General features: G+C 40.1%; 1 protein-coding gene across 3 annotated transcripts in view; it reads left to right on the forward strand.

Annotated features, from left to right (window-relative positions):
• The window catches only part of SLCO5A1 (solute carrier organic anion transporter family member 5A1), a 149870-nt gene that overhangs the window by 37186 nt on the left and 85233 nt on the right, over positions 1-27451 (forward strand). For all 3 annotated transcript variants that reach the window (XR_015246801.1, XM_086695522.1, XM_086695523.1), the window contains exon 3: positions 24317-24449. Coding sequence is in view for 2 of the 3 variants with exons in the window: in XM_086695522.1 (XP_086551648.1) it covers positions 24317-24449 (133 nt within the window). In the remaining variant the exon portion in view is untranslated. The remainder of the gene's footprint in view (positions 1-24316; positions 24450-27451) is intronic.

A 27451-nucleotide genomic window follows, 5' to 3' on the forward strand; every position in this document is an offset into this window, starting at 1 on the left:
CTTGAAATTATGTGATTAAAAAAAAAAAATCTATCTCTGGACTTGCTATGTAGGCCTCTAATGATATTAAAATCTTATAATCAAAGAGAGGTCGAAGTAATGTTCAAAGAGAAAAGACCAATCAAATAAAAGGCTATAACAATGTTAGGTTTAATCCAGGATTTAGGAGGGTGGTTTTTAATCAGTTTGAGTAAAATACTCTCTTGATAATAAAAGTTGTTGGGGGAGATTAGATGAAAGGATGCATAGCTGGAGCCTGACATCTGTTCTCATAAGCTGTTTTATTTTTCTTAAGATTTTATTTTATTTTATTTATTATTATTTTTTTAATGTTTATTTTTGAGAGAGAGAGAGATTGCTAGAGAGTGAGAGTGCAAGTGGGGGAGGAGTAGAATCTGAAGACACAGATTCTGAAACAGGGTCCAGGCTCTGAGCTGCCAGCACAGAGCCCCATGCGGGGCTCAAAACTCACAAACCCCGAGATCATGACCTGAGCCAAAGTCAGACACTTAACTGACTGAGCCACCCAGGCACCCCATCTTAAGATTTTTATTTTATTTTTAAATTTTTTTTTACCTTTATTTATTTTTGAGAGGCAGAGCACTAGTCGCGGAGGGATGGAGAGAGAGGGAGACACAGAATCTGAAGCAGGCTGCAAGCTCTGAGCTGTCAGCACAGAGCCTGATGCGGGGCTTGAACTCACAAACCCGAGATCATGACCTGAGCCGAAGTCAGACACTTAACTGACTGAGCCACCCAGGCACTCCTTAAGACTTTATTTTTAAAGCAACCTCTACCCCCAACGTGGGACTTGAACTCACAACCCCGATATCAAGAGTCGCACACTCTGACGATTGAGCCAGTCAGGCGCCCCTTACACGCCTGTTCTCATAACAGCAATTGCGAACATTTCCTACTGCTACTCCTCCTCTCCTACTACTTCTTCATTCTATTAAAAGTTTTGAAATCCAAAAGTTAGTTTTGCAGCCCGTTTCATGGCAGACCCAGGCCTGATCTGATAGGGGACTAGTTTTTAAATCGTACTTAGTGTGAATATTCATTCATTTGGTTGCCAAAATATTAATGTGTCTTGATCTTGGAGCACCTTTCCAGACTCCATGGGTGGGTGGGGGAGTTGCATAATAGACAGTGTCACTCACCTTTTTAGTTTTGTAAAATGTGAAAAATTCTTGATTTCACGTCACATCCAGCCTCAAGGGTTGGCTGAGGGATTGTGGGCCCAAATTCATGTTATTCTCCAACGTGGACATTCTTGATTAATTATGGTGGTACATAAACAGGTGCAGATGCTGGTGACTAAGACTGTGAAGTTAATGGCCTCTTTCAGGTCAGTGACTGGCTATGACTCAATACAATAATCATGAGACATAAAGAAAACATTTAATATTTGAAGCAAGTCTGTGTTAGGGCTCTTCAGAGAAACAGAACCAATAGGAGATAGGTGATGATGATAGATAGATAGATAGATAGATAGATAGATAGATAGATAGATAAAGTAGGTAGATAGATTTATTATAGAAATTAGCCCACATGGTTATGGAGACCGAGAAGTCCCACAGTTTGCTGTCTGTGACCTAGAAGCCAGGCAAACTAGTGATGTAATTCAGTTCAAGTGCAAGGGCCTGACACACTGAGGGCTGCTGGTGTAAGTCCTTAAGTTCAAAAAGAGAACCAGGAGCTCTGATGTGTATAGGCAGGGAAAGATGGACATACAAGCTTAAGGAGAGAGATAATTTTTCCTTCCTCCACCTTTTCATAGTATTTGTTGGATGATGCCCACAAACATTGGTGAGGGTGGACCTTTTACTCAGTCTCCTGACTCAATATCCTGCTAATGTCATGAAAACACGCTCACAGACACACCCAGAAATAATGTTTTACCAGCTCTCTGGGCATCCCTTAGCCTAGTTAAATGGACACATCAGATTAACCATCACAGCTTTGCAGTGAGGGAAGTGATATGTCAATTTAGGGCATGTGTAGGTTTGAAATTTGATTTATCGGATTGTATCAGAAATTAGAATAATGTTACTCTTCATAAGAAGAAGTTCATGTGTTTAGTGCTAGATGCCATGAATTGAAATGATGTAAGGTTCTTTTTGATTTCATTCTTCTGGTGTTGGTGTGGGAGTCAGCCATGTTAGTGGGGAAGAGATGAGGACATATTCGTGGTGGAGCACTGCTCAGTCCTGGGTCATGAAGGAGTTCCTGTGCCTCCCGCCATAGAGGCAGCTTTGCAAATTCAATCTAGTAACTTTTTTTTTTTTTTAACTCTATACTTGATGTGGGGCTTGAACTCACTACCCTGAGATCGAGAATCACATGCTCTACTGACAGAGCCGGCCAGATGCCCCCAGTCTATTAACATTTTCAATGATTGTTTACTCTTTCTTCCAAAATCATAAATAGTCAAAGAAATGTATTCTTATCTATTCACTATTTTCTTGGACTGAGTTGTCATTTACTTGAAGTTGTCAAGCCTTTTATTTAATTTCTTGTAGGCTATTTGAGTAATCAAAGTATTCCTTTTTTGGGAGGGGGGTAGGGGGGAGGGGGGGAATGAGAATCTTAGGCAGGCTCCAAGCCCAGCATGGAGCCCAAAGTGGGCTTGATCTCATGACTGTGAGATCATGACCTGAGCTGAAATCAGGAGTTGGATGCTCAACCGACGGAGCCAGGCAGGTACCCCTAAAGTATTTTTAGGTCAAATCTTTCCTCAAATATTTGACATAAACATCATTTTCCCTCAATTATCTAGATACTTCTAGGTAAGATGATTTTCTGAGGGATTCCAGATTACCAGATATGTGCTTTAGCTCTCCATTTCTTCGTTTTGTTTCGTGTGTGTGTGTGTGTGTGTGTGTGTGTGTGTGTTAAATAATGAAGAGTTTACTGTCTTGAGGGGAATCAATAATTGATTGTCTCTAAATTTTCTTGCTAATTAATAGCATTACCAAAACTCCATTAGCTAAGCTGTAAAGATGCACAACACTTATGAAAACTTGGTATATCATATTAATTAAATGTTGTACTTTAAGCACTGAAACTAGCCAGGCACAGCTTAGAAGTCTTATTTTTAAGAATGCTTTTAGGAAGTATCTGGTTTTTCCTTCGCCATGTTTGCCTATTGGTGAAACTTCCTGAAAGTAGTTGAAAATTGACAGATTGGATGGGTCATGGGGTTTAAAAGATAGTGAAATCATTGAGAATGGGCTAAAATATAAAAAAGAGTTGCCACATATCAAATGATGTTATTTATTCAGGCCATCCCTGATAAAAAATGAAGAAGCCTTAAAAAAGAGTATGAGAGAATTAGAACTCAAAGCAATTTTTGAGGATCACAGTTGACATTTTTATATACTAGTTTCTTTGGTATTTTTAGAAGTATATTAACTTCTCATTTTGAACTATTAAATATTACATAATAGCTATATTATCTCTAGTCAGGTCTCAGAATTAATGCTCTATAAGTGATGAGATTACTCTAGAAATGTCCTTGAGAACTTGATAAAGCGTGTGAGTAAATTTGAAAATTTAACATAGTAAATTCATGAAAACACCTCGAAGGTAACTTTGCTCTGAAAATCATAATAGCTCCAATGACAATTCAGGATTTTCATTTCATTTCATTTTGTTTTTTATTTTTAAAAATTTTTAATGTTTATTTATTTTGGAAAGAGAGAGCAAGCATGAGCGGGGGGCAGAATTCAAAGCAGTCTCTGTGCTGTCAGAGCAAAGCCCAACGTGGAGCTTGAACCCATGAATCTTGAGATCATGACCTGAGCCGAAGTTGTATGCTCAACTGACCGGGCCACCCAGGTGCCCCAGGGTTTTCATTTTAAAGCTTAAGACTCACTACTGAGGTTTCTTACGTATTATTTGGCTGATGTATAAATTCATATCTTTCTTCTGGGAGAACACCAATGATGGTTTGATTTTTTTTTTTTTTTTTTTTTTTTTCATTTTGACATTTGTTGGGTGTAGAGTGAGATTTAATTTGTGGCCCATTTAAATCACATGGGAGGCCATGTGCTGTAGTGTAAGTGTTTGGACTGGAGTCAGAAAGACTTGGCCTTGAATCTTCTCTTTACTGGTTTTATGACTTAGGTATATTCCTTAACATTTTAAAGGTCAGAGTCCTTTTGTAAAGTGGGAACTAATTTATCTTTCAGGTATTTTGTTGGGAGAATTAGCTATTGTGTTTAAAAAGCACAGAGAAACCACTTAAAAGTATTAGTTTTCTTCTTCCATTTCTCTCCTTTTCTCAGAGCTCTTACGGAATCACAATTTAGCACTTATAGAGATGTCTTATGTTGTCAATTGTTTTTTCTTGTTTTGTTTCTCAAGAAAGAGTTCCCCATAAACTTTTTAGGAAGGGGTACGACCCTTTTTATCACTTTAATATTTAGCACGAGTTATTTCATATAGTATGATTTCACTAAGTACCTATGGTACTTAGTTACAATAACTGATTGATTAATGATTAGGGAATAAGGTATTTTGAGTAACGGAATATTCTGATTATCTGATCACAAGATATGGGAAGACTTTGGAAACAATAAAATACACATAACACTAAAATAATACTGAGTAGAACATCACCACATGGCTCTGAAGATACTTTAAAATCTTATATTGTCTCCGAATCATGATTTTAGAAGTGAAGTTAGATATAATAATAGGAGTAATAATGATAATTGTTATAGCTGACATTGACTGAGCACTTAGTAAGTGTTAAGGGTTTTATGTGCATTATCTCATTTATCCCCTCAATAACTCTCAGAAGTAGATAAATTATGGTCCCCTATTTATAGATGAGGAAGTGTGTCTAGCAGGATTAAGTATTGTGTCAGTCCCTGGTTGAGAACTACACAGACATCTAATGCTGAAGCCAGTGTACTTATGAAACATTCAGATATGGAGTTGAATCATAATTCCCCTCAGGACACTGGACATCACTTTTTATTTTATTTTATTTTATTTTATTTTATTTTATTTTATTTTATTTTATTTTATTTTATTTTATTTTATTTTATTATTTTGAGAGAGAGATAGAGAGTCAGCGGGGGAGGAGCAAGAGAGAGGGAAAAAGAATCCCAAGCAGGCTCCACACTGTCAGTGCAGAGCTTGATGTGGGACTCAAACCCACGACTGCAAGGTCATGACCTGAGCTGAAATCAGGAGTTGGACGCTCAACCAACGGAGCCACCCAGGCACCCCTAAGTAATTACTTTGTATTTTAAAACGAAATACTTGATATTAGGTCGGTTATTTGCCATATTTCTTTCATATAAAAGTAGACCATAGATTAATTTTCCAAATGAGAATTTATTCTACTACTCTAAATGTTGTGTGATAGAAGAAACATAGAATGTTTCAGCATTAACTTGGTAAAGCTGCTTGTGTTTATAAGTTGTCTTTGTTATTGTTAGATAACAAAGAATTGGGGATTATTTTTTATTCAGATGACTTGATTGTATTCTTTCATCACTGAGGTGATTACAAAGGAAAATGCCCTAAATTAGGAAAATAATAGTGCCTGCCTGATGAAGTTGCTGTTAATACTGAGAGATACATATAAAGGCACTTAGTGCAGTATCATCCATGTAATAAATGCCCAGTGTTATCTTTTAGGAATTGTTCTGCTGTCAGTGACTGTAGACTTTGACCGTTAACACTTCCTGAAATACACGAATCAGCTTTGCAATGAGCCCTAGTGGAACAGTCTTCCTGTACCAGAACTAATGCCTGTGTATTGATGGGGAAATAGGGGGATAATATTAAAGGTGCCCTAAAACATTTATATCACTTGAATACCTGTAAAATCCAATAGATGACCATGATGATGCCATGGACTGTGGGAACATTTGCACAAGACATTATTTCACGTGTGCCTAAGTGTTACTTTAGACTTGGATCTTTCCTATGGGAATCATGCTTCTTTGAGTGCCTGGAAAGCAAACTAGAGTGGTGTCATACCTGTGCCTGTTTACCTGGAAAGTGCTTCCTGGCAGTGACTTACCCTTCCCAGGAGACAAATGTAGTCTGCTCTTCACAGCTGGTACCCTCTTCTGGGTCTTCACTGTAATTATTGAAGTAAATGTCATACAACATATTTGGAATGTATTTTTCTTTTAATGTACATTTCTCTGCCATCTGTATGGCAGTCAATTAGTGATGAGACTAGAGATGGAAATATAAATAGTGATCTTCTCTTTCATTTAGAATGCTTTTAAGGCTGCTGCTACTAACAATTCCAAAAATATTTTGAGATTTTCAGCTCTTAAGGGATTAATTTCTTTAGTAGTAGAGACCTATATACTTGTTACAATTAAACTTTTACTGCCTTTACAAAAAAATATTTTAGAGACTTGTGCCCATAAATGGAAAAAGGATAGGCTTTGGTCTTAGATAGACCCAAGTTCTAATTTTGGTTCTATCACTTACTAATTGCTGATCTCCTTAACTTCTTAGGGACACAGCTTTCTCATCTGTAAATTGGGAATGACAATATTCTTTTTCCAGAAAGCAAAAAAGATTTACAAAAGATATAAAGTACCTGGTGTAGTTTATGAAAGATTGTCAGTAAACAATAGTTATGATATCATTTTACTTCTCAGTGAATTATACTTCTACTAAAATATTACTTGGGGATGTACTCTTATCAATGGAATCTTTGAGAAATTGCCAACTCCAGAAAAATTGACTTTAAAAGTGAATTTTTATACAAATAATCCTTACTTTTACATTTATAATTTTTAATCTACATAGATAACTTGTTAAAAATAAAACATTTATTGAGAAGTGGCTTTTCCAGATATTCATTTAAACAAAAACCCACCCATACCTCTGTGAGTTATATCAATAGCTTAGATAATTATAACAACCTAAGCAATAAAAATTAAAGGACCTAGTGAATAAGCCAACATTCAGCTGATACTTGAAACAGAGTAAATATGCAGTAATTATTTATTACAAGGGTCATTATTTATCACAAGGGTCGGCAGACTTGTTCTCACCTAAAGGGCTTGTTGTGGTAAATATTTTAGTCTAAGGACCATACTGTCTTCATAGCAACTAGTCTTAACTCTGCTGCTGTGATAAAAGTAGTGACACAAATATGTCAATAAATGCACGTCGCTGTGATCCAATAAAATTTTACTGAATTTAGTGAGTCTTTTGTCAACCCCTAATTTATTATAATTTAGGCTGGGAGGAGTCATCATGACGTATTGGGCAGATCAATCTTAAGAAAAATTGAAGTATTACTTTATAAGTACTGTGTATTTGCTTGCTGGACGTTTGCTGAGAGCTCACTATGTGTTTGGTGTCTCTGGGAGGTGCATAGATACAAGAACAAATAAAACAGGTTTATTAACCTGTAAAGACTTACTTCAAGTTAAAAAATCTATATTCGTCATAAGTTTGCACAAAGATGATATATTTGATGGCTGAGCATTAGTAGCTGAAAGAGATAAAAGTACTAATTCCGAAAGGTATGGTAATTTTTTTTTTTTTTTTTGCTTATTAAACTCTATGTTTGAAAAACCTGAAAATATGGAGAGTTACAAAGAAAACACCAAAAACCCATTGTAATTTCACTACCCCAAGCTAACAACTTTCGATAGAGGATATGTTCAATTCTAGTCTTTCTTATGGCTTCTTGTTGTATAATTCACATACCATAAATTTAACCTATTTGAAGTGTATGATTCACTGACTTTTAGTAAATTTATAGAATTATGCAACCATCACCAGAACTTACTTTTAGAACAGTTGTACCTTTATTCTGAGGTAAAATTAACATAAAACAAACTGCATATAATTAAAGTATATGATTTGATAAGGTCTGACACCCACCCCACCATGAAATCATCATCGCAATCAAAACTGAACATATCCAACATCGCCAAATCTTCCTTGAGCCTCTTTGTAATCCCTCCCTTCTGCCTGGTCCCCTCCCACCCCCCCAGGTCACCATGGACTGTTTTTTTATTACTTTAGATCAGTTTGCATTTTTTAGAATTTTATAAATTGAACCATACAGTATATACTCTTTTATGTCTGCTTTCTCTCACTGAGCATAATTGTTTTGAGGTTTATCATGTTTTAGCATGTATCAGTAGTTCATTTCTTTGTAACGCTAAATAGTATTCCATTGTATGACTACACCACAATTTGTTTATGCGTTTATCTCTTGATGGACATTTTGGTTGTTTCCAGTTTTTTTGCTACTGCAGATAAAGCTGCCAGGAATATTTGCACATAAACCTTTAAATTTTGTTTAATGTTTATTTATTTGTTTTGAGAGAGGGAGAGAAAAAATCCCAAGCAGGCTTGGCCCTCTCAGCACAGAGCCCAACGCAGGGCTCGATCTCATGAACCGTGAGATCGTGATCTGAAACGACATCAAGAGTCCAACATTCAACCAATTGAGCCATCCAGGCGCCCCTTTGTACATAACCCTTCATATGGACATATACTTTCATTTCTCTTGTGAAAATGCCTGGAAGTGAAATGGCTGAATTGTATGATAGACATATGTTTAACTCCTTCAGACACTATCAAATTGTTTTCCAGAGTGGCTGTAACATATTATATTCCACATTAGCAGTGTCGAAAAGTTCTAGTTGTGTCACATCCTCAGCAATAACCGGTATAATGTGTCTTTAATTTTAACCATTTACACAGCAGGTTTGGTGATATCTTATTGTGGTTTTAATTTGCACTTCCCAAATGACTAATGATGCTAACCATCTCTCATGTGCTCATTTGCCATCCATATATCTTCTTGGGTAAAGTATCTGTTGGAAAATAGTTTACTTGATTGTTTTCTCCTAGGTTCATAGTTTTAGGTTTTACATGGATATATGGATATCTAATGGATTTCACCATTTGTTGAAAAAACTCCCTTTTTCATTGAATTATCTTTATACTTTTGTCAAAAGTCACTTGTTCTTACACATGTGTGGGTCTGTTTCTGGACTTTCTTTTTAATTTTTATTTATTAAATTAATTAGTTAATTAATTAGTTTTGGTCTTTTTTATTCCACTGAGGGCTTTCTTTTTTATTTTTAATTTATTAATTAATTTTTGGACTTTCTTTTTAATATTTATTTATTTATTTATTTATTGACTTTCTTTTTTATTCCACAGATCTACTTGTCTACCTTTATTATTATTTTTTTTTTACCTTTTTTTCTTGAGAGAGAGAGACAGAGAGACAGAGCATGAGTGGGGGAGGGGCAGAGAGAGAGAGAGAAAGAGAGAGAAGGAGACACAGAATCTAATGCAGGCTCCAGGCTCTGGGCTGTCAGCATAGAGCCCGATGCATGGCTCAAACTCATGAACCATGAGATCATGACCTGAGCTGAAGTTGGACGCTTAACCAACTGAGCCACCCAGGTGCCCCTATGTGTCTACCTTTAAACCAGTACTACATTGTGTTGATTACAGCATCTTTATAAGTCTTGAAATCAGATAGTTTTAGTTTTTCTAACTTTGCTCTTTTGCAAAATTGTTTTGGCTGATCTATGTCTTTTGCATTTCCATATGTTCTTTGACTTTTAGAATCAGTTTGTCAATTCTACAAAAAAGCCTGCAGGGATTTTGAGTGGAATTGGATTGAATTTATTGATTCTTTTTGGGAAACTTGATATCTTAGCAATATTGGTTTTTTTCACCCAGAAACAGGGCATATCTCTCCATTTATTTAGATCGTCTTTAATTTTTTTGGCAGTGTTTTACAATTTTAAGTGTACAGGTGTTTCTTATATTTTGTCAGGCTTATTTCTAAGTATTTTATTTTGTGATTCTTTTATAAATGGTATTTACTTCTGACTGTTATTTGTACATAGAAATTTAATTGATTTTTAAAATATTAATCTTGTATCATGCAACCTTGTTAAATCCACTTATTGGTTCTAGTAGCTTTTCTGTAGACAGTCTTGTCTTAAAATGTATGTTTTTTGGGGGGCTCCTGGGAGACTCAGTTGGTTAAACATCCGACTTCGGCTCAGGTCATGATCTCATGGTTCGTGGGTTCGAATCTTGCCCCCTGTCGGGCTCTGTGCTGACAGCTCAGAGTCTGGAGCCTGCTTCAGATTCTGTCTCCCACTCTCTCTGTACCTGCCCTGCTCATGCTCTGTCTCTCTGTCTCTCTCAACAATAAATAAACATTAAAAAATTTTTTTAAATGTATGTTTTTTTTACATAATTATGATCACATGGTTAACAAAATTTTGTGTTCTTCATATTCACTTACATTTTAAAAATAAGTCTAGGGGCGCCTGGGTGGCTCAGTCGGTTAAGTGTCCGACTTCGGCTCAGGTCATGATCTCGCGGTCCGTGAGTTCGAGCCCCGCGTCGGGCTCCCTGCTGACAGCTCAGAGCCTGGAGCCTGTTTCAGATTCTGTGTCTCCCTCTCTCTCTCTGACACTCCCCCATTCATGCTCTGTCTCTCTCTGTCTCAAAAATAAATACATGTTAAAAAAAAATAAAAAAAAAAAAATAAGTATGTCCTTAAGGTATAAAAACTCTGTCAACATTAAAGTCAATAGCTGCATTATGAATCAAAATGTAGTTAGTTACTATTTTTACTGTTTCTATTTTTCTGTCTACAAAACACAATGATAAATGTCGTCATGATAGATATGGTGAATTGCTGTCCAAAGCTTATTCCAGTTGTAACTCTGTGCCAGCAATGGATGGGAATAATGAATTCACTGACTTGTATCTGCACCGAGCACTTTCCGTCTTTTTCATTTATGTTAGTAGAGTGGTATCTCATTGTTTGCAACTTCTATTGCTTTGATAACTAGTCAAATTAGTTTCTCATGGGTTCATTTAGTATTTTGATTATCCTGTTATGCGTTTTCAGTTTGTGTTCTTTTTTTTTTTTTAATTTTTTTTTCAACGTTTTTATTTATTTTTGGGACAGAGAGAGACAGAGCATGAACGGGGGAGGGGCAGAGAGAGAGGGAGACACAGAATTGCAAGCAGGCTCCAGGCTCTGAGCCATCAGCTCAGAGCCTGACGCGGGGCTCGAACTCCCGGACCGCGAGATCGTGACCTGGCTGAAGTTGGATGCTTAACCGACTGCGCCACCCAGGCGCCCCTTCAGTTTGTGTTCTAAAGGAATCCATTTTTAACTCTTAATAAAACTCTTTTTGCCTCAAAATATAATTTTAAAAAATTGACATGATTAAAACCATTTGTAATGTTTTATTTATTTTTGAAAGAGAGAGTCAGAGCATGAGCAGAGGAGGGGCAGCGAGAGAGAGGGAGACACAGAATCTAAAACAGGCCCCAGGCTCTGAGCTATCAGCACAGAGCCCGACACGGGGCTTGAACTCGGGAACAGTGAGATCATGATTTAAGCTGAAGTCGGATGCTAACCAAATGAGCCACTCAGGCACCCCACCATAATTTTTTTTTATGCTTTCATAGTAGCTGTCCTCATGGTCCCTCCTAAGGACTGGACTGAGTTTATAGATAGTGGTCACTCATAGGTGCCCAATTTGATGTTTTAAAGCTATAGCACATTAAACACCCACCATGCCCTAGATGTTAATTAAGTGTAAATGGCTCCTTCTATACGCACTTGGGTGTTCCCTTAAAAATTTTTTTTAATGTTTATTTTTGAAAGAGAGAGAGAGAGACAGAGCAAGAGAGGAGCAGAGAGAGAAGGAGACATGGAATCCAAAGCAGGCTCCAGGCTCTGAGCTGTCAGCACAGAGCCTGATGCAGGGCTCGAACCCATGAACTGCAAGATCATGACCTAAGCTGAAGCCAGATGCTTAACCGACTGAGCCACCTAGGCACCCCTTTAATTAAAATTAAAAAAAAAAATTAAGCGTGTTCCATTTTAGAAATGAATGACTTTGAAAATATTTCTAAAGGAAGATAGTGAACTTAAACCAACCCTTGCTTGCTATGGTAGTGAGGAAAAAACACTCTGAATCTGCCTAACCCTTTTCCCTTCTCATGTGTGACCTAAGATGCTCTCTGGATGTTTTAGCAAAGTGATAGACTATTCCCTGACTGCTGTGGCAGCTGTTCTTTTACTGTCAGGCCTGTGTCACAATAACTGAATCACTTAAGACAAGACAAATTGCTGCTACATATAACTGAGATCAGAGGTCTCTTATCTGCCTGTGCTTGTGAGTGGAAGGAGCGAGCAAGGGAATATTTTCTTTAAACATGGTGCACTGGTGCTGTGAAGTACCTTGGCTAGTTTTTAAGACATTGTGCAAGTCAAATGCGAGCTGGTGTCATTGCTGTGATACAACAGTGAAGTGTGGATCGCTTCTCACGTCGTCTTCCTGTCTGCAACAGCTATGCCACCAAACGTATTCAAAAGGGTGACCTCCTATCACTATGTCCCAGACCGGGTTTAATAGGCATGCGTGCAATACATTTTGCTGTGGGACCATTCTGGGTAAATCCCAGCTCCTGGGACTGAGCCTAAATTATGCTTGTAACCCAAACCCCTGTCATCATCGGTTCTTGGCAGCATTTACTGGCCATGGAGGGCAGCTGAGAAAGTGGATCCTGTGCCAGAGGGAATGTGGAGAAGTGGTGGACAGTGAGCGGCGAAAAGTGGGAAGTGGGCAGCAACAGAGAGCAGAGGCTGATTAATGAGAACCAAGTTCAAATGAGGGCGCAGCACATCCAGGCCAGTTGCAATGAAGCTCTGAGAACTGGGGGAACCCAGCTGGGGAGGGTGGTGACCTCGGAGAGCCTGGCAGAAGTAAGGGTCAGGCCTGGAGGTGTTTTGGAGGTAGGTGTCAAGGCTCTGTGGCTGTAAACCACAGGAGCCAGCTCTGTCAAACCAAGGATGTTCTGGGGAAGGGGAGTAGGGATGGCTCACAAGGACAGGGCAGCCCCAGGGGTCTAGGGAGCAGGAACCAATGGATGATTCTTCAAGGCAGTGTTGCAAGGACAAATCCACTTCGATTGCTTTTGTTACTTCACTCAAGATTAGAAGTCCATGCCTTCATCCCTTCTTGTTCAGCAATATTCATTAGTGCTTAAGGTCAGCGCTGCTCAGGCATTGATAAGGCATCAGTGACAAAAGCGGCTCTTGCTCTCATGGAAGCAACATTCCAGTGGGAGAGACAGAGAATAAGCAAGCGGTCAAATGTAATGCCACATGGTGGTATTGGCCATAATGAAAACCCCAGCAGGGCAAGGTGATAAAGAGTAATGGGGCAGGGGAGGTGGGGGGGGGGGCGCCGTGTTTAGATATATGGTGAACTATAGCTTCTCTGAAGAATGATACTTGAATATAGATCTGGAAGAAGTAAGGGAGTGAGCCACCTGGTGTCTGGGAGAAGAGCGTCTGATTGGCCTGCACTGGTCATCTGTCTACCAGTGAATCATGGAGGTCACTGAGACTGTGCAATGGAGGGTCCGTGGTTCCTAAAGAAAAACAGAATAGCGTTTGCCAAAAGAGGGGGGCATAGAAACTGAACAGACAGAAAGAAAAGATATCTATCTAGTTGAATTCTGCCCATAAATGAAGAGAATGAAAGAGAAGGGGAGATTTTTATTCTCCCAAGAGCTAAGAACAGCAGGAATGAGGTGGAAGGAGAGGCCTTTGGATGTAACATGGTGGCTGAGACTTCTGGCTGCATTCCAGTGACTAATGCAGAAGGAAGGGGGGAGGGAGAGTGAGGGGAGACAATCACGTGCTCAGGAGACCCCAAGGACCAGTGCTCTGACTTCCCGTTCTCCATGTCAGGCCTGACCTCAGTCGCACCGTGGAAGTGACTTGCTCCTCTACTGCTGTGTGGAAAACGACAGCAAAACCATCTCTCAGTGTCACCGATGACACTGATGGGGAAGCTGATGCTCTATGCTGCCGTCCCTTCTCACCGTCCTCAGAGAACAGCGACTGGGCAGCCTGCACACAGCTGGGCACCGAGACCCCCGGATGAGACTAGCACAGAGGCAGTGGTGGTCACTCTCCTCTGAGGCAGTTGTACCTCCAGGGGCACAACCACTTGCGACTCCCCGGACAGGCCGTATGCTTCCAAACTCGTGTGCTTTTGCCCCTATGGGACCCTCAGCGTCTAGTGTCCTCTTTTGCCCATTTTTGTAGGCTTATGTTAAAAGTCATCTTTTCCAGAAAGGCTTATCTATTCTCCCTCCTCAGCTAGTTACAGTGTGAGTCATTCCTCTGCCCCAGTCCCTGGCCTATTGCTGCTACTTGGCACACTTATTCGCTGAGCCTTGAATCATAGCTGGTTTTACCTGTTCTTCTTCTGGAGGACTGGGCATCAATCTTATTGAACTTTGCGAGGCCCCTTCCTTGTCCTAGGGCCTGGCATCACAGAGCACATGGGTGACTGAGTGACCTCTGATCTGGCAATGTGGAGCCCTACTCACCATTGGGGGTTGAGGCTAGGAAGGAGGTAACTGTAGGGATTTGTGATACTAGAATCTTTGCTGATTTTGATTGGGCCCTCAGTTTCCCAAGTCCAGCAAGGCTCATGGCTGGCTGGTCACTATTAGTAGCTCTGTAATCATTTCTTGTGATTCAGGAGCAGGTTAAGTTACCCAATATAGACTCTGTAGAGTTCAGAGAGCTGTTCCCCTGGTTGCTGCTGACCCCACAGAACAATCCTATTTGGGATAATACCAATGCAGTCAAGTTGGGCTTTTGTGATGAGGAAGGAGGAGTGTCTTTTAAGTCTGCCAGAGATGGAGATGTAGGCTTTAACAAGGGGTGAAATAGGTACAGGTGAATTTTGCAGGGTCCACTTATGCCTTTTCTCTCTCCCGGGTAGCCATTGGGAAGGTCAACCCATGGGACCCTCCCTAGGCCAGACTGGACCTGAATGAGGAAGAACACTCTGGGCTTGTTTGTTTCACTCTGTGGGCCTGGCTTGTCTTAGAGTCAGTGCTTATTCATCAGAGACCTGGGATTTAGAACTCACATTTTGTCATTATTGGGTCATGGGCGACAGCAGTCATGGGGTCCAGCTAATCAGATATGCCATGGGTGAAGCCTTGAGCCCAGGGGAGAATTAACCCTGAATCTCAGGCTACTGTCCTTAACTGGCTGGAAAAGCCATGCAGGGCAGCTGAACAGGACTACAGAGACAGTGTGGGCAATGGCCAGGCCCAACATCTAATGAACTGTTACCAAAACTGATCACACAATAAGTAAAACATAAGAGATGATTAAGATAAACGAAGACTCTTAAAAGAATATGTTGTTGAAAGGATACAAAAGGAAAGAGAAAGCCCTAAACATGAAATATAACATAAAAATCAGGGGTATAACAAAGTTTAAAATAAAGACAGTTTAGGGGCGCCTGGGTGGCGCAGTCGGTTGGGCGTCCGACTTCAGCCAGGTCACGATCTCGCGGTCCGTGAGTTCGAGCCCCGCGTCGGGCTCTGGGCTGATGGCTCAGAGCCTGGAGCCTGTTTCAGATTCTGTGTCTCCCTCTTTCTCTGCCCCTCCCCCGTTCATGCTCTGTCTCTCTCTGTCCCAAAAATAAATAAACGTTGAAAAAAAAAAATTTTTTTTTTTTTTAAATAAAGACAGTTTATAAAACTGAAAAATCAGCCTAATATAAATAGGGCTAAAAAATAAGCAAAGTTACTTAAGGTATGAGAAATAGAAGGCAACAGGTAATTTGAAAAAAAAATTGATACTTAATTTTAAATTAAAATTCTTGAAAAAATATTTATTTATTTATTTATTTATTTATTTATTTATTTATTTATTTATTGTTAAAATGTTTATTTTGAGAGAGAGAGAGAGAGAGAGCGCGCGCGCACATGCACACGTGGGTGGGGGAGGGGCAGAGAGCGAGGGAGGGAGAGAGAGAGAGAGACTCCCAAAGCAGCCTCAGTGCTGTCAGCACATAGTCCGACGTGGGTGGGGCTCGATCTCACAAACCCTGAGATCATGATCTGAGGTGAAATCAAGAGTCGGATGCTCAACCGACAGCCACCGAGGCGCCCAGAAAAATATTTTTAAAAGATTAAAATGCATTAAGAAGTACAGAAAAAGCAGCAGCTTAAACATTTTACGATGTAAAAGTGAAAAGAGGTATTAAATTAGAATAAAGGTTAAATCTACAGGAGAAAAGTTAAAAATGTGAAGGTAAATGGCATTAAAAGTGGAAGTTATGTGCTTTAATGTCGGAAGGCATAAATGATCACAAAATGGGGTGAAAAATAATTTAAGGAAGGTGAATGGGATTAAAAGTAGAAGTTAATGTGCTTTAATGTAAAAAAGCATAAATGATCACAAAATAGGGTAAACGATAATTTAAGAAGAAAATTAAAACGGAATGTCCAAAAGTAAACAGCTTGGGGAAAGGAAGTGAAGGAAGCAGGTCGGAAGCAGGTGATGAGACAGTTACCAAGTTGTTGGTGGGTCAGCCTTGCCCCAGAGTCGTTTCTTTGTCAAACCAGCCGTGATGTCCAGGATGGAGGCCAAGAACTGGCCCCACCCTGCTGAAGGGCCCTTTCAGGCCCACTTCATTTAATAGTGGCTTCTTAGTTCCACAAAAGCTCACCCAGCTGAGGGTGGTTTGGGGTGGGGGCTGTAGTCCTCAGGCTGGGGTCTAGTTCCATGGAGCATAGGTAATAACAAAGGGTTGAGATAATCTTCAGAGGAATACCCCCAATCAGACATTTGTGGTAGCAGATAGCTGGCATCAGTAAGGGGTTTTTGTAAAGATTTTTTAAAATGTGTATTTGTTTTTGAGAGAGAGAGAGAGGGAGAGAGAGGGAGAGAGGGAGAGAGGGAGAGGGGGAAGGGCAAAGAGAGAGGGAGACAAAAAATCCCAAGCAGGCTTTGTGCTATCAGCGCAGAACCCACAAACTGTGAGATCATGATCTGAGCCGAAATCAAGAGTCGGATGCTTAAGTGACTGAGCCACCCAGGCGCCCCAGTGAGGGGTTATTAAAGGACGTATGTGATAGAGGCATGAAGGCTCATCATTTAGCTATGACAAATGTTTTAGAAGAATATTTATCGATATAAGAAATGTTTGAGATATTATGTGAAAAAAAACATACACTTTTTAGTGTTTATTTTTGAGAGAGAGAGAGACAGACAGAGAGTATAAGCAGGGGAGGGGCCAAGAGAGAGGGAGACACAGAATCTGAAGCAAACTCCAGGCTCTGAGCTCTCAGGACAGAGTCCCACGCGGGGCTTGACCTCATGAACCGTGAGATCATGACCTGAGCCAGAGTCAGACATTTATCCTACCGAGCCACTCTGGCACCCCCAAAAAACATAGTATACGATAATAAGTACTGTATAATTCCAGCTACTTAAAAAATTTATACAGTATATGAATAGTAAAAAGTATTTACTAGTTTTATTACTATCATTATCTGGATAGTATGGATTGTTGGTGATTTAGAAAAAAATTTTGTGTGTTTTTGAGAGTTTTCTCCATAAGAAATTCATATTATATTTTGTAATCATTAGGAAAAAAACCTTAAAAGTTATTTAAAAAGAATAATAGACACAGGCAAGCAAGGCACATTCTCAGCTTCAGGAAGATACCCTATACTGACCTTTGTGTGAAGAAAGAAAGGTCCGGATCTTGTCTTTCCCCATTCCCATCTGCCAAGCCCATTATCAAAACTAACTCCTGGATCAAAAGTTATGATTCCAGAAAAGATAATTTATCAAGGTAATATAAAGAAAAGTGTGTCTTCCGTTAAATAATATATGTATTTGGCCTATACAAACTTAGTATTTAATAATATTTGTTAGAGGATGTATAGGTGATCATTCAACATATAAAAATACAACTTAATATTTCTTCAGTGTTTATCATAGGCTAAGCACTTCATGTGCATAATGGAAGCAGGGATTCGAACCCAGGAGTTTGGAGTCTGTGATTTAACCACCACACAGTACTGTACACGATACAGCTCCTGCTCTCAAGGATGAAGAGCTACTTCAAAAGATAAGATATAAACATTTGAAGAGAGAAGTAGAAATTAAGAGCAAGGCATACTCAAATTTAAATGAACGGAATGGCCCAGGGTTCTCCCAAAGGGGAATGAAGCTGAATTGTGTACGACCCCGGAGGGGTGTGATACAGTCCACTGGGGTATAGGAAGAAAATTCTTCAGATGATTCTGATGTTCTAAAAGGACAACAGGCAGCAGCTAAATAAAGGGCATGATTTGAAACCCAAATATAAATAGAGGCACAATCTCTAAAGTTCTTTGTTTTTGGATGCTCTTAACTGGAGTGAACTGTGACATAAATATACGACATGACTGAAATTAGACAACTCTTGAAACTTGGAACTTGTGGTTCTTTCTATTGCTGGTTCACTGGATAGCCTGTACTCCCAGTATAAGCTCCTCATCGGGAGAGAAAACCAATAACAGTATCATCACATCTGATGAAACACAGACAAAAACATGGAACTATCAACCCGACAGTGATTAGCTGATATCTCAAGAGCTGATGTATGCTGAAGAAGGCCCTTATCCCTGACATCTACTGTTGTTAATAACAGCAGAGCGTTCACTGGGAGTGGGAAAGGTAATGAATAATGGGAGCGAAATGAGTTTCATGCCTCCTACACTACTTTTGTCAGTGAATACCACTGGCAAGATCCCTGCCCTTCTGGATCTTATGTTCTAGACGGGGAGGACAGGTGATAAACAAGATGAACAAAGGAAATGTAGAGTGTATTGGGTGCCAACGTATGCTAAGGAGAAAAATAAAGCAGAGAGAGGGTGGGAAGCATTGGGGAAAAGGTTTTTAAAGTTTTAGATAGGATGGCCAAGCAAGGCCTTGGTGGGAAGGAACTATTTCAATTCCTATTTGGAGGAAGTAAGGGAATGTACCGTGTGGCTCTCTGGGAAAGAGACACCTGCACACACTTACACACGTGCACACAGGCACGCACAATCCAAGCGCTAACACCCTCAGGTGGGAATGTGACTGGGAGGGTGAAGAGAGAGGTCAGTTTGACTGGAGCTGAGTGAACAAGGAAAAGGATAGGAGATGGAGCAGAGAGATCATAGGGGGTGGTGCAAAGGTGTGGGCAGGTCCTTGCAGCCATATAAAAGGATTTTGGCTTTTCTTGCCAGCACGATGGGAAGCCACTGGAGGGTGTGAGCAAAGAAGTGACATGACCTGCCTTATGTTTCTGAAGGATTGTTAGGGTTGCTGTGTTGAAAATTCATTGTAGGGAGGAAGAGAGTAGCAGGAATACCACCAGCTGGAAGGCCTGGAGCCATTTTCCAGATGAGTGACGTTGGTGGCTTGGGCCAAGGTAGAGGCGTGGGGAAGAGGCTGCGTGTTGTATGTGATGTGATGGTAGAACTAGCGGGGTTTACTGATATATCAGGTGCAAGCTATGAGAGCGAGGCTGATGGTAAGTACACGTTGCTTATACAGAAAAGTACACTGTGGTAAATGTTTAAAGTTTTTTTTCTTTTTAATTTATTTATTGGACTTACATCCAAGTTAGTTAGCATACAGTACAACAATGATTTCAGTTGTAGATCCCTTAATGCCCCTTACCCGTTTAACCCATCCCCCCTCCCACAACCCCTCCCGTAACCCTCAGTTTGTTCTCCATATTTATGAGTCTCTTCTGTTCTGTCCCCCTCCCTGTTTTTATATTGTTTGTGTTTCCCTTCCCTTATGTTCATCGGTTTTGTCTCTTAAAGTCCTCCTATGAGTGAAGTGATATGATTTTTGTCTTTCTCTGACTAATTTCACTTAGCGTAATACCCTCTGGTTCCATCCACGTAGTTGCAAATGGCAAGATTTCATTCTTTTTGATTGTCGAGTAACACTCCATTGTATATATATACCACATCTTCTTTATCCATTCATCAGTCGATGGACATTTGGGTTCTTTCCATACTTTGGCTATTGTTGATACCTCTGCTATAAACATTGGGATGTGTGTGCTCCTTCGAAACAGCGCACCTGTATCCCTTGGATAAATGCCTAGTAGTGCAATTGCTGGGTTGTAGGGTAATTCTATTTTTAATTTTTTGAGGAACCTCTGTACTGTTTTCCAGAGTGGCTGCACCAGTTTGCCTTCCCACCAGCAGTGCAGAAGAGATCCTCTTTCTCTGCATCCTCACCAATAACTGTTGTTGCCTGAGTTGTTAATGTTAGCCATTCTGACAGGTGTGAGGTGGTATCTCATTGTGGTTTTGATTTGTATTTCCCTGATGGTGAGTGATGTTGAGCATTTTTTCATGTGTCGGTTGGCCATCTGGATGTCTTCTTTGGAGAAGTGTCTATTCATGTCTTTTGCCCATTTCTTCACTGGATTATTTGTTTTTTGGGTGTTGAGTTATAAGTTCTATATAAGTTCCATATAAGTTCTATATGGATTTTGGATACTAACCCTTTATCTGATATATCGTTTGCAAAAATCTTCTCCCATTCCATTTGTTGCCTTTTAGTTTTGCTGATTGTTTCCTTTGCTGTGCAGAAGCTTTTTATTTTGATGAGGTCCCAATAGTTCATTTTTGAAGCTTTTTTTTTTTAATGTTTATTTATTTATTTTGAGAGAGAGAGAGAGAGCACAAGCAGGGGAGAGGCAGAGAGAGAGAGAGGGAGAGAGAGAATCCCAAGCACGTTCCATGCTGTCAGCATAGAGCCCACCTGACACAGGTCTTGATCTCACGAACTGTGAGGTGATGATCTGAACTGAAATCTAGAGTCTGGCGCTTAACCCACTGAGTCACCCAGGCACCCCTGTGGTAAATGTTTAAAAACTCTTACCAATAGAGATGGCTGATGAAAAAGTGTGGAGGCCGCTGGAATAGACAGAGGAGGAGGTCTCTGAGGAGACAGAGACCACTCAGGGGAGGACAGGCAGTACTGGACTTGGTTAGGCCTTGAAGAACAGGTAGGATTCAGACAGACAGGGAAGCCTGGGGGCTCGGTGGGTCTTCAAGGGAAGAGAGGTGGCTCTGCCCAGGTCTGTCTGAGAGTCAGTCTGCCTGGAGCCCTGAGTGCAGTCGGTAGGTTTGAAGAGTAAAATGGCAGGAGGAGGCCAACTCGTCCCACCCTTGAACTCCAGAGCAGTTTGGACTTTCTTCAAGCAGTGGTGGTTGGTGGGTGGGGGCGATTGAGAATTTTTGACTGGGAGGGTGAGTGATACGAATTTGTGTCAACAATTTGCCCCTCTAATAAGCTCTGAATGAGTTCTACTGGTTAATCAATTAATAAATGTTAGCTCAGTGGCCAGAAGGATTTATTTACTAAATAGGACCATGTCAACAAGTTATTATATATCTCTATCTCTATCTATAGTGTTATATATTTATTGATTTATAGATATATAGTATAGTCACGACACTATTATAGAGAGCATAATGTGTAATACAATTATATAGATATATGTGTATATATATGTTAGTGTAAATGATTCAGTTGGCCTAAGTGTTTGCTAGATATTACAAATAAACTTTTTCTGATTACATAGCTGAATTTTAAAAAGTTTTATCTGTATTTGAAAAAGTAGTTAAGTTTGGGCTCCCGGGTGGCTCAGTCGGTTAAGCCTCCGACTTCGGCTCGGGTCATGATCTCACGGTTCGTGAGTTCGAGCCCCACGTTGGGCTCTGTGCCGACAGTTGAGAGCCTGGAGGCTGCTTCGGATTGTGTGTCTTTCTCTCTCTCTGCCCCTTCCCCCCTTGTGTGTGTGTGTGTGTGTGTGTGTGTATGTGTGTGTGCGCGCGTGCACTCTCTCTCTCTCTCTCTCTCAAAAATAAATATTTAAGAGAAGTTAAAGAGTAGTTAAGTTTTTTTGGAGATGTTATTTAATTGGTGTTCCATTCGCCATGTAATTGCGAGGTCTTGCCAGCACACATCCTGCACCGTGCTGCTTGGCATTCCGAGATGCTGCACTCAAGTGCCCCAGGCATAAACAGGATGGCGGAAATACCCTTTTCCCTGTCTGTGTTTGTAAGACAGTCTCTTTCACGCCAGAAGAACTATTTTGGGAAGATGATTCATGTCACATTTTGGCCTCATTACAGTTTTAAGTTGTAAATGGATTTGCCTGGAGGTGTAAACATAAATTTTATCTTCATATGCATATGGGTAAAACTGAAAAAGCATTTTTTATTCTCGAGTTCCGTTTCAGGCTATAAACAGAGAGGTTAACAAGATATTTATCAAAATTCTAATTTTGTTTTATTAAAAGTATGCTTCCAAAGGAATACCAGTTACTTGTGGCTGTGCTTCCATTCTCCATTTCCAAACACAGATGGAGAAGTCGAAGCACCTAAGGTTTTTGTTACAAGCAGACGATTCTGTAAAATAAACACGGCACTTTCTCTTATGAAATAGTGTGAAAAATGGGAGCAGATGTTAAATTACTGTCTGTAGTGATAAGTAACAGGAGGTACAAGTTTATTCAAAGTTTATTTAGGTGCAGGTGATAAAGTAAGGTGGAGCTAGTCTGATTAGTCAAATTTCCTTTTTGGTAAATATGGTAATATTTATTTTTTTATTTCTTATTTTTTTAATGTTTTATTTATTTTTAAGACAGAGAGAGACAGAGCATGAGTGGGGATGGGGCAGAGAGAGAGGGAGACACAGAATCTGAAACTCCAGGCTCTGAGCTATGAGCACAGAGCCCGACGTGGGGCTTGAACTCATGAACTGTGAGATCATGACCTGAGCTGAAGTTGGATGCTTGACCAACTGAGCCACCCCAATATGGTGCTATTTAAAGGGTATGGAAACTAGTTATTTATTCAGTAGCTTAAATGCATGATGGCAACAGAAATGAGAAATATGTAACACCTGAGGGTTTTTTTTTTTGAGGTTTATTCTAGAGAGAGAGAGAGAGAGAGAGAGAATGAGCAGGGGAGGGGCAGAGGGAGAGGAGAGAGGGAGATACAGAATCTGAAGCAGGCTCCAGGCTCTGAACTGTCAGCACAGAGCCCGACACACGGCTTGAACTCAAGAACCGTGAAATCATGACCTGAGCCAAAGTCGGACGCTTAACCAATGAGCCACCCAGGTGCCTCAACACCTGAGTTTATCATGCCTTGCACCCAAGAGTATCTTAAAAGTGTTTATAGATTTCTCCCCAAATAACTAAATTTTAGGAGGAAAAAAAAATGGGTTTGGAATGTGTGGCTAGATTTTTCTACGATTTTCAAGGAATTTCATATCCTACCTCAAAATTTAAAAATTGACAAAATTATTTTTTTATTTGAAATCACAGCAGTCAAAACAATATAAAGGCATGACAGTGAATTTATTGTTATTTTTTTCTAATGTTTATTTGTTTTTGAGACAGAGAGAGACAGAGCATGAGCAGGGAAGGGGCAGAGAGCGAGGGAGACACAATGTGAAGCAGGCTCCAGGCTCCAAGCTGTCAGCACAGAGCCCGTTGCAGGGCTTGAACTCGTCAGCTGCGAGATCACTACCTGAGCCGAAGTCAGACACTCAACCGACTGAGCCACCCAGGCACCCCTAATTTATTGTTATGTTTTGCTCTAAGCCCATTTTGATGGCCAAATTGTTTTTTGGATAGAATGAAAACCTTTCTGATCTACTGACAGAACCCCTTCCCCTCCTGTTTTGGTCATGTGCTTTAAAAAGTTATTTTTTCATTCAGCTGTGGGTTCCTGCTATCCATTTGGACCTTCTCACTCATGCTATTTAATGAGATTTATGAATCTTTAAGTAAGGTTCCTCAATTAACAATAAACCAAATGCATTGGAAGCTCTTCTTTGATTCTAAAGTGGTGGTTTGAAAAATATTCATGATTTGAGGGGGCTTGAGCACCTTTGCCAATTCAATTAAATCCAGCTTCATGGCAGAATCTGGCCTTGGTTCACTCGTTCTGTTAGAATCTTCCAGCTGTGACAAGTGACTTCTACTTTTTTTTCCTTCTTATCTTGAAATGACCTTGTATTTATTTATTTATTTTTATTTATTTATTTTTTAATCTTGACACTACGTTTCATCTTCTCTTGGTTATCCAGTGACTGCTCATTAACTAGCACTTTCAGAAATTTAAATTTGGTGGGGCTGAGCACTTACATTAAAAAAACCAAACAAAAGCAACCGAAAAGCTGTCCAGATGATTCTGATGTTCTAAAAGGACAACAGGCAGCAGCTAAATAAAGGGCATGATTTGAAACCCAAATATAAATAGAGGCACAATCTCTAAAGTTCTTTGTTTTTGGATGCTGTTAACTGGGTTTAACTGTGACATATAAATGGAATGACTGAAATTAGACAGCTCTTGAAATTTAAATAACACGTTGCTGTATTTCATGTTTCCCCTTCTGTCTTCTCAGCCATCATGTATGTCATGGGAGCACTTGGTCCTGCAGTGGGATATTTATTAGGTGGACTTCTTATTGGGTTTTATGTCGATCCCAGAAATCCTGTTAACCTTGATCAGAATGACCCTCGTTTCATTGGAAACTGGTAAGAATTGTTTACTAAATTTTTCATTTCACTTATTATTATTTTTTTATAATTTTTTTTAATGTTTCTATTTATTTTTGAGACAGAGACAGAGCATGAGCAGGGGAGGGGCAGAGAGAGAGAGGGAGACACAGAATCTGAAGCAGGCTCCAGGCTCTGAGCTATCAGCACAGAGCCTGATGTGGGGCTTGAACCCACAAACTGTGAGATCATGACTTGAGCCAAAGTTGGATGCTTAACTGACTGAGCCACCCAGGCGCCCCTATTTCACTTATTATTAATGATAGTTCACGTTGTGGTACTCTTAGAGTTAAAATAATTTCCCCCAAGGGAATATGAAAAACAGCTGAAAGTCACCCAGGACAGGGTGGAAGGCAGAATAGTTAATCCTCCAGAGATATCCATGTCCTAATCTCCAGAGCCTATGGATGTGTTGGCTTATATGGCAAGACACTTTGCAGATGTGATTAAGGGGTCTTGGGACAGAGAAGTTATCCTCATGACAGGAATGGGCCCTGTGTAATCACAGGGGTCCCTATAAGGGTAAGAGGCAGACAGGAGGGTGAGAGTGAGACAATATATGGTGATTGAAGCAGAGGTTGGAGCCACATTCTTTGGAGATGGAGGAAGATTCTATGAGCCAAGGAACACACTCAGACTCTAGAAGCTACGAAACCCAAGGAAATAGGTTTTTTCCCCTAGAGCCTCCGAAAGGAATGCAGCCTTGTCAGCCCACTTGAGACTGTTGATCGCCAGAACTATAAGATACCACGTTTAAGTAGTTTTAAACCCTAAGGGTGGGGTAGTTATAGCAGCAATGGGAAACTAGTGCTGAGGGCTTGGGAACAGTGGCTTGATCCAATCCTTCTTTAGGGTTGAGGCATTTTCTGCTATAAATAGCAGAGTGGAGGAGGAGAAGGTGGCTGTGTTGGGGCTTTCCTGTGTCCTAGCTTTCATTATCTTTGCTGTGTCCTAGCTTTCATTATCTTTGCTGTGCCTTTTAAAAAAATATTTTCCTCCCACTTCCTTATTATATCTGCGTTTCTGCTTTGTCAGCCCTCCCCAACTGCCCCAAACTCCAGCCCCCTCTTTTCCATTGTCACACTGTTAGTGAATCTTTTCACTCAGTAATTGTTTTTCCAACGAGTGCTAGAGATTTAGCTGTTCTCTCACTTGTAGCCCTTAATTGTCTTGCTAAATAAGTAATCTTGAGGACTTAGAATGAGAACTCCAACTTTGGATGTTAGGTTATTCATCCACACAGCCAGGACTGTGTTCGAGTTCTTCATTGTCCTCAACTTGCACATAAGTTATTTCTTCATGATAGCAAGCACCAACCAAAAAGTACTGGCTTCCTGAGTTCATTTAACATGGATTAGTAATAGGTATACACTGACAAGAAATGCTCATTTTATAATAAAGAGAATAGTTCACTATTAGAAATTAGTGTCAACTGATTACTTTCCAAAGAGTTTCTTAGAGCATTTTTGTTACCTATGCATTTCATTATAAGATAATCTCATAACTCTTAAGTACATGAGAATAATGCTGAACACTGTCTATTTTCAAAGCAGTTAAGAAATATCAATTAAGTTACATAACACTTCTCTTTTCATAAGTAATGCTCTTTGAAGATGGATGTGCTAAGATCTAGATGAACTTGGACTGGTAGAATTTTTAAATCATACAAAAGGAAGTTCCCTTGTCAGCATTAGGGGAATAACACAGGAGTTTTAAGTTTTTAACCAATAGTGAAATTTTTGGTCTCGACTACTGTTTTCTTTACAGTTCTGAAATAAATCAGAGTAAGGATTTTTTTTTTTATTCTCGGAAAAGTGGATTATTAAAATATGTTTATGAACATTCAATGTATATTTTGTGTTCTATTTAGATGTCTGTGAAAAGAGCATGTCAACAAAGGGAACATCTAGAGGGAGGGGGAAAGATGAAGAGGACCAAATTGGGGGCAGGGAGAAGGAAAGAGATACGAGCTTCAGGCTCATAAGTACTTTATGCTGACTTTTAATTTTTCATTTCATTTCATTTCATTTCATTTCATTTCATTTCATTTCATTTCATTTCATTTCATTTCATTTCATTTTTTAATGTTTATTTATTTTTGAGAGAGAGAGAGAGAGAGACAAAGAATGAGCAGGGGAGGAGCAGAGAGGGAGGGAGACACAGAATCTGAAGTAGGCTCCAGGCTCTGAGCTGTCAACACAGAGCCCAACATAGGCCTCGAACTCATGAACTGTGGGATCATGACCTGAGCTGAAGTCAGACACTTAATCGACTGAGCCACCCATGTGCCCCATATACTGACTTTTTAAAGTTTTCTAGTAGACATCACTCCAATTGGTAGCAAAGTAGAGTGATTAAGAGTGCAGACTCTGAAGCCATATTCTCCTGGGTTTAAATCTTAGTCTGCCACCTAATAGCTGTGTGACCTTGGAGGAAGTTACTTAACTTCTCTGTGCCTCAGTTGTTGGTTTAATTTTTTAATTTTTATTTATTAAAAATTTTAAAAAATGTTTTATTTATTTTTGAGAGAGAGAGCACAAGCAGGGGAAGGGCAGAGAGAGAGGGGGACAGAGGATCGCAAGCAGGCTCTGCACTGACAGCAGCGAGCCTGACGCAGGGCTCAGACTCACGAACCACAAGATCAAGACCTGAGCTGAGGTTGGACACTCAGTGGACTGAGTCCCCCAGGTGCCCCTCAGTTGTTGGTCTTAAAAAATGCCATAAAATAGAAGTAATTGCAGTAGCTACTTCATAGGGTTGTTATGGGGAATAGAAGGGTCTGTATCTGTGGAGCTTTAAATAATTCTTGCTATGGGTGCCTGGGTGGCTCAATTGGTTAAGCATCTGACTTTGGCTCAGGTCATGATCTTGCGTTCCAGGGGTCAGGCCCCATGTCCAGCTCTGTGCTAACAATGAGGAGCCTGGAGCCTGCTTCAGATTCCGTGTCTCCCTGTCTCTCTGCCTCTCCTCCGCTCTCAATC

The sequence above is a fragment of the Puma concolor genome, chromosome F2 (assembly GCF_028749965.1).
Source record: "Puma concolor isolate L17-30 chromosome F2, mPumCon1.1.hap2, whole genome shotgun sequence".
Classification (NCBI taxonomy): domain Eukaryota; kingdom Metazoa; phylum Chordata; class Mammalia; order Carnivora; family Felidae; genus Puma; species Puma concolor.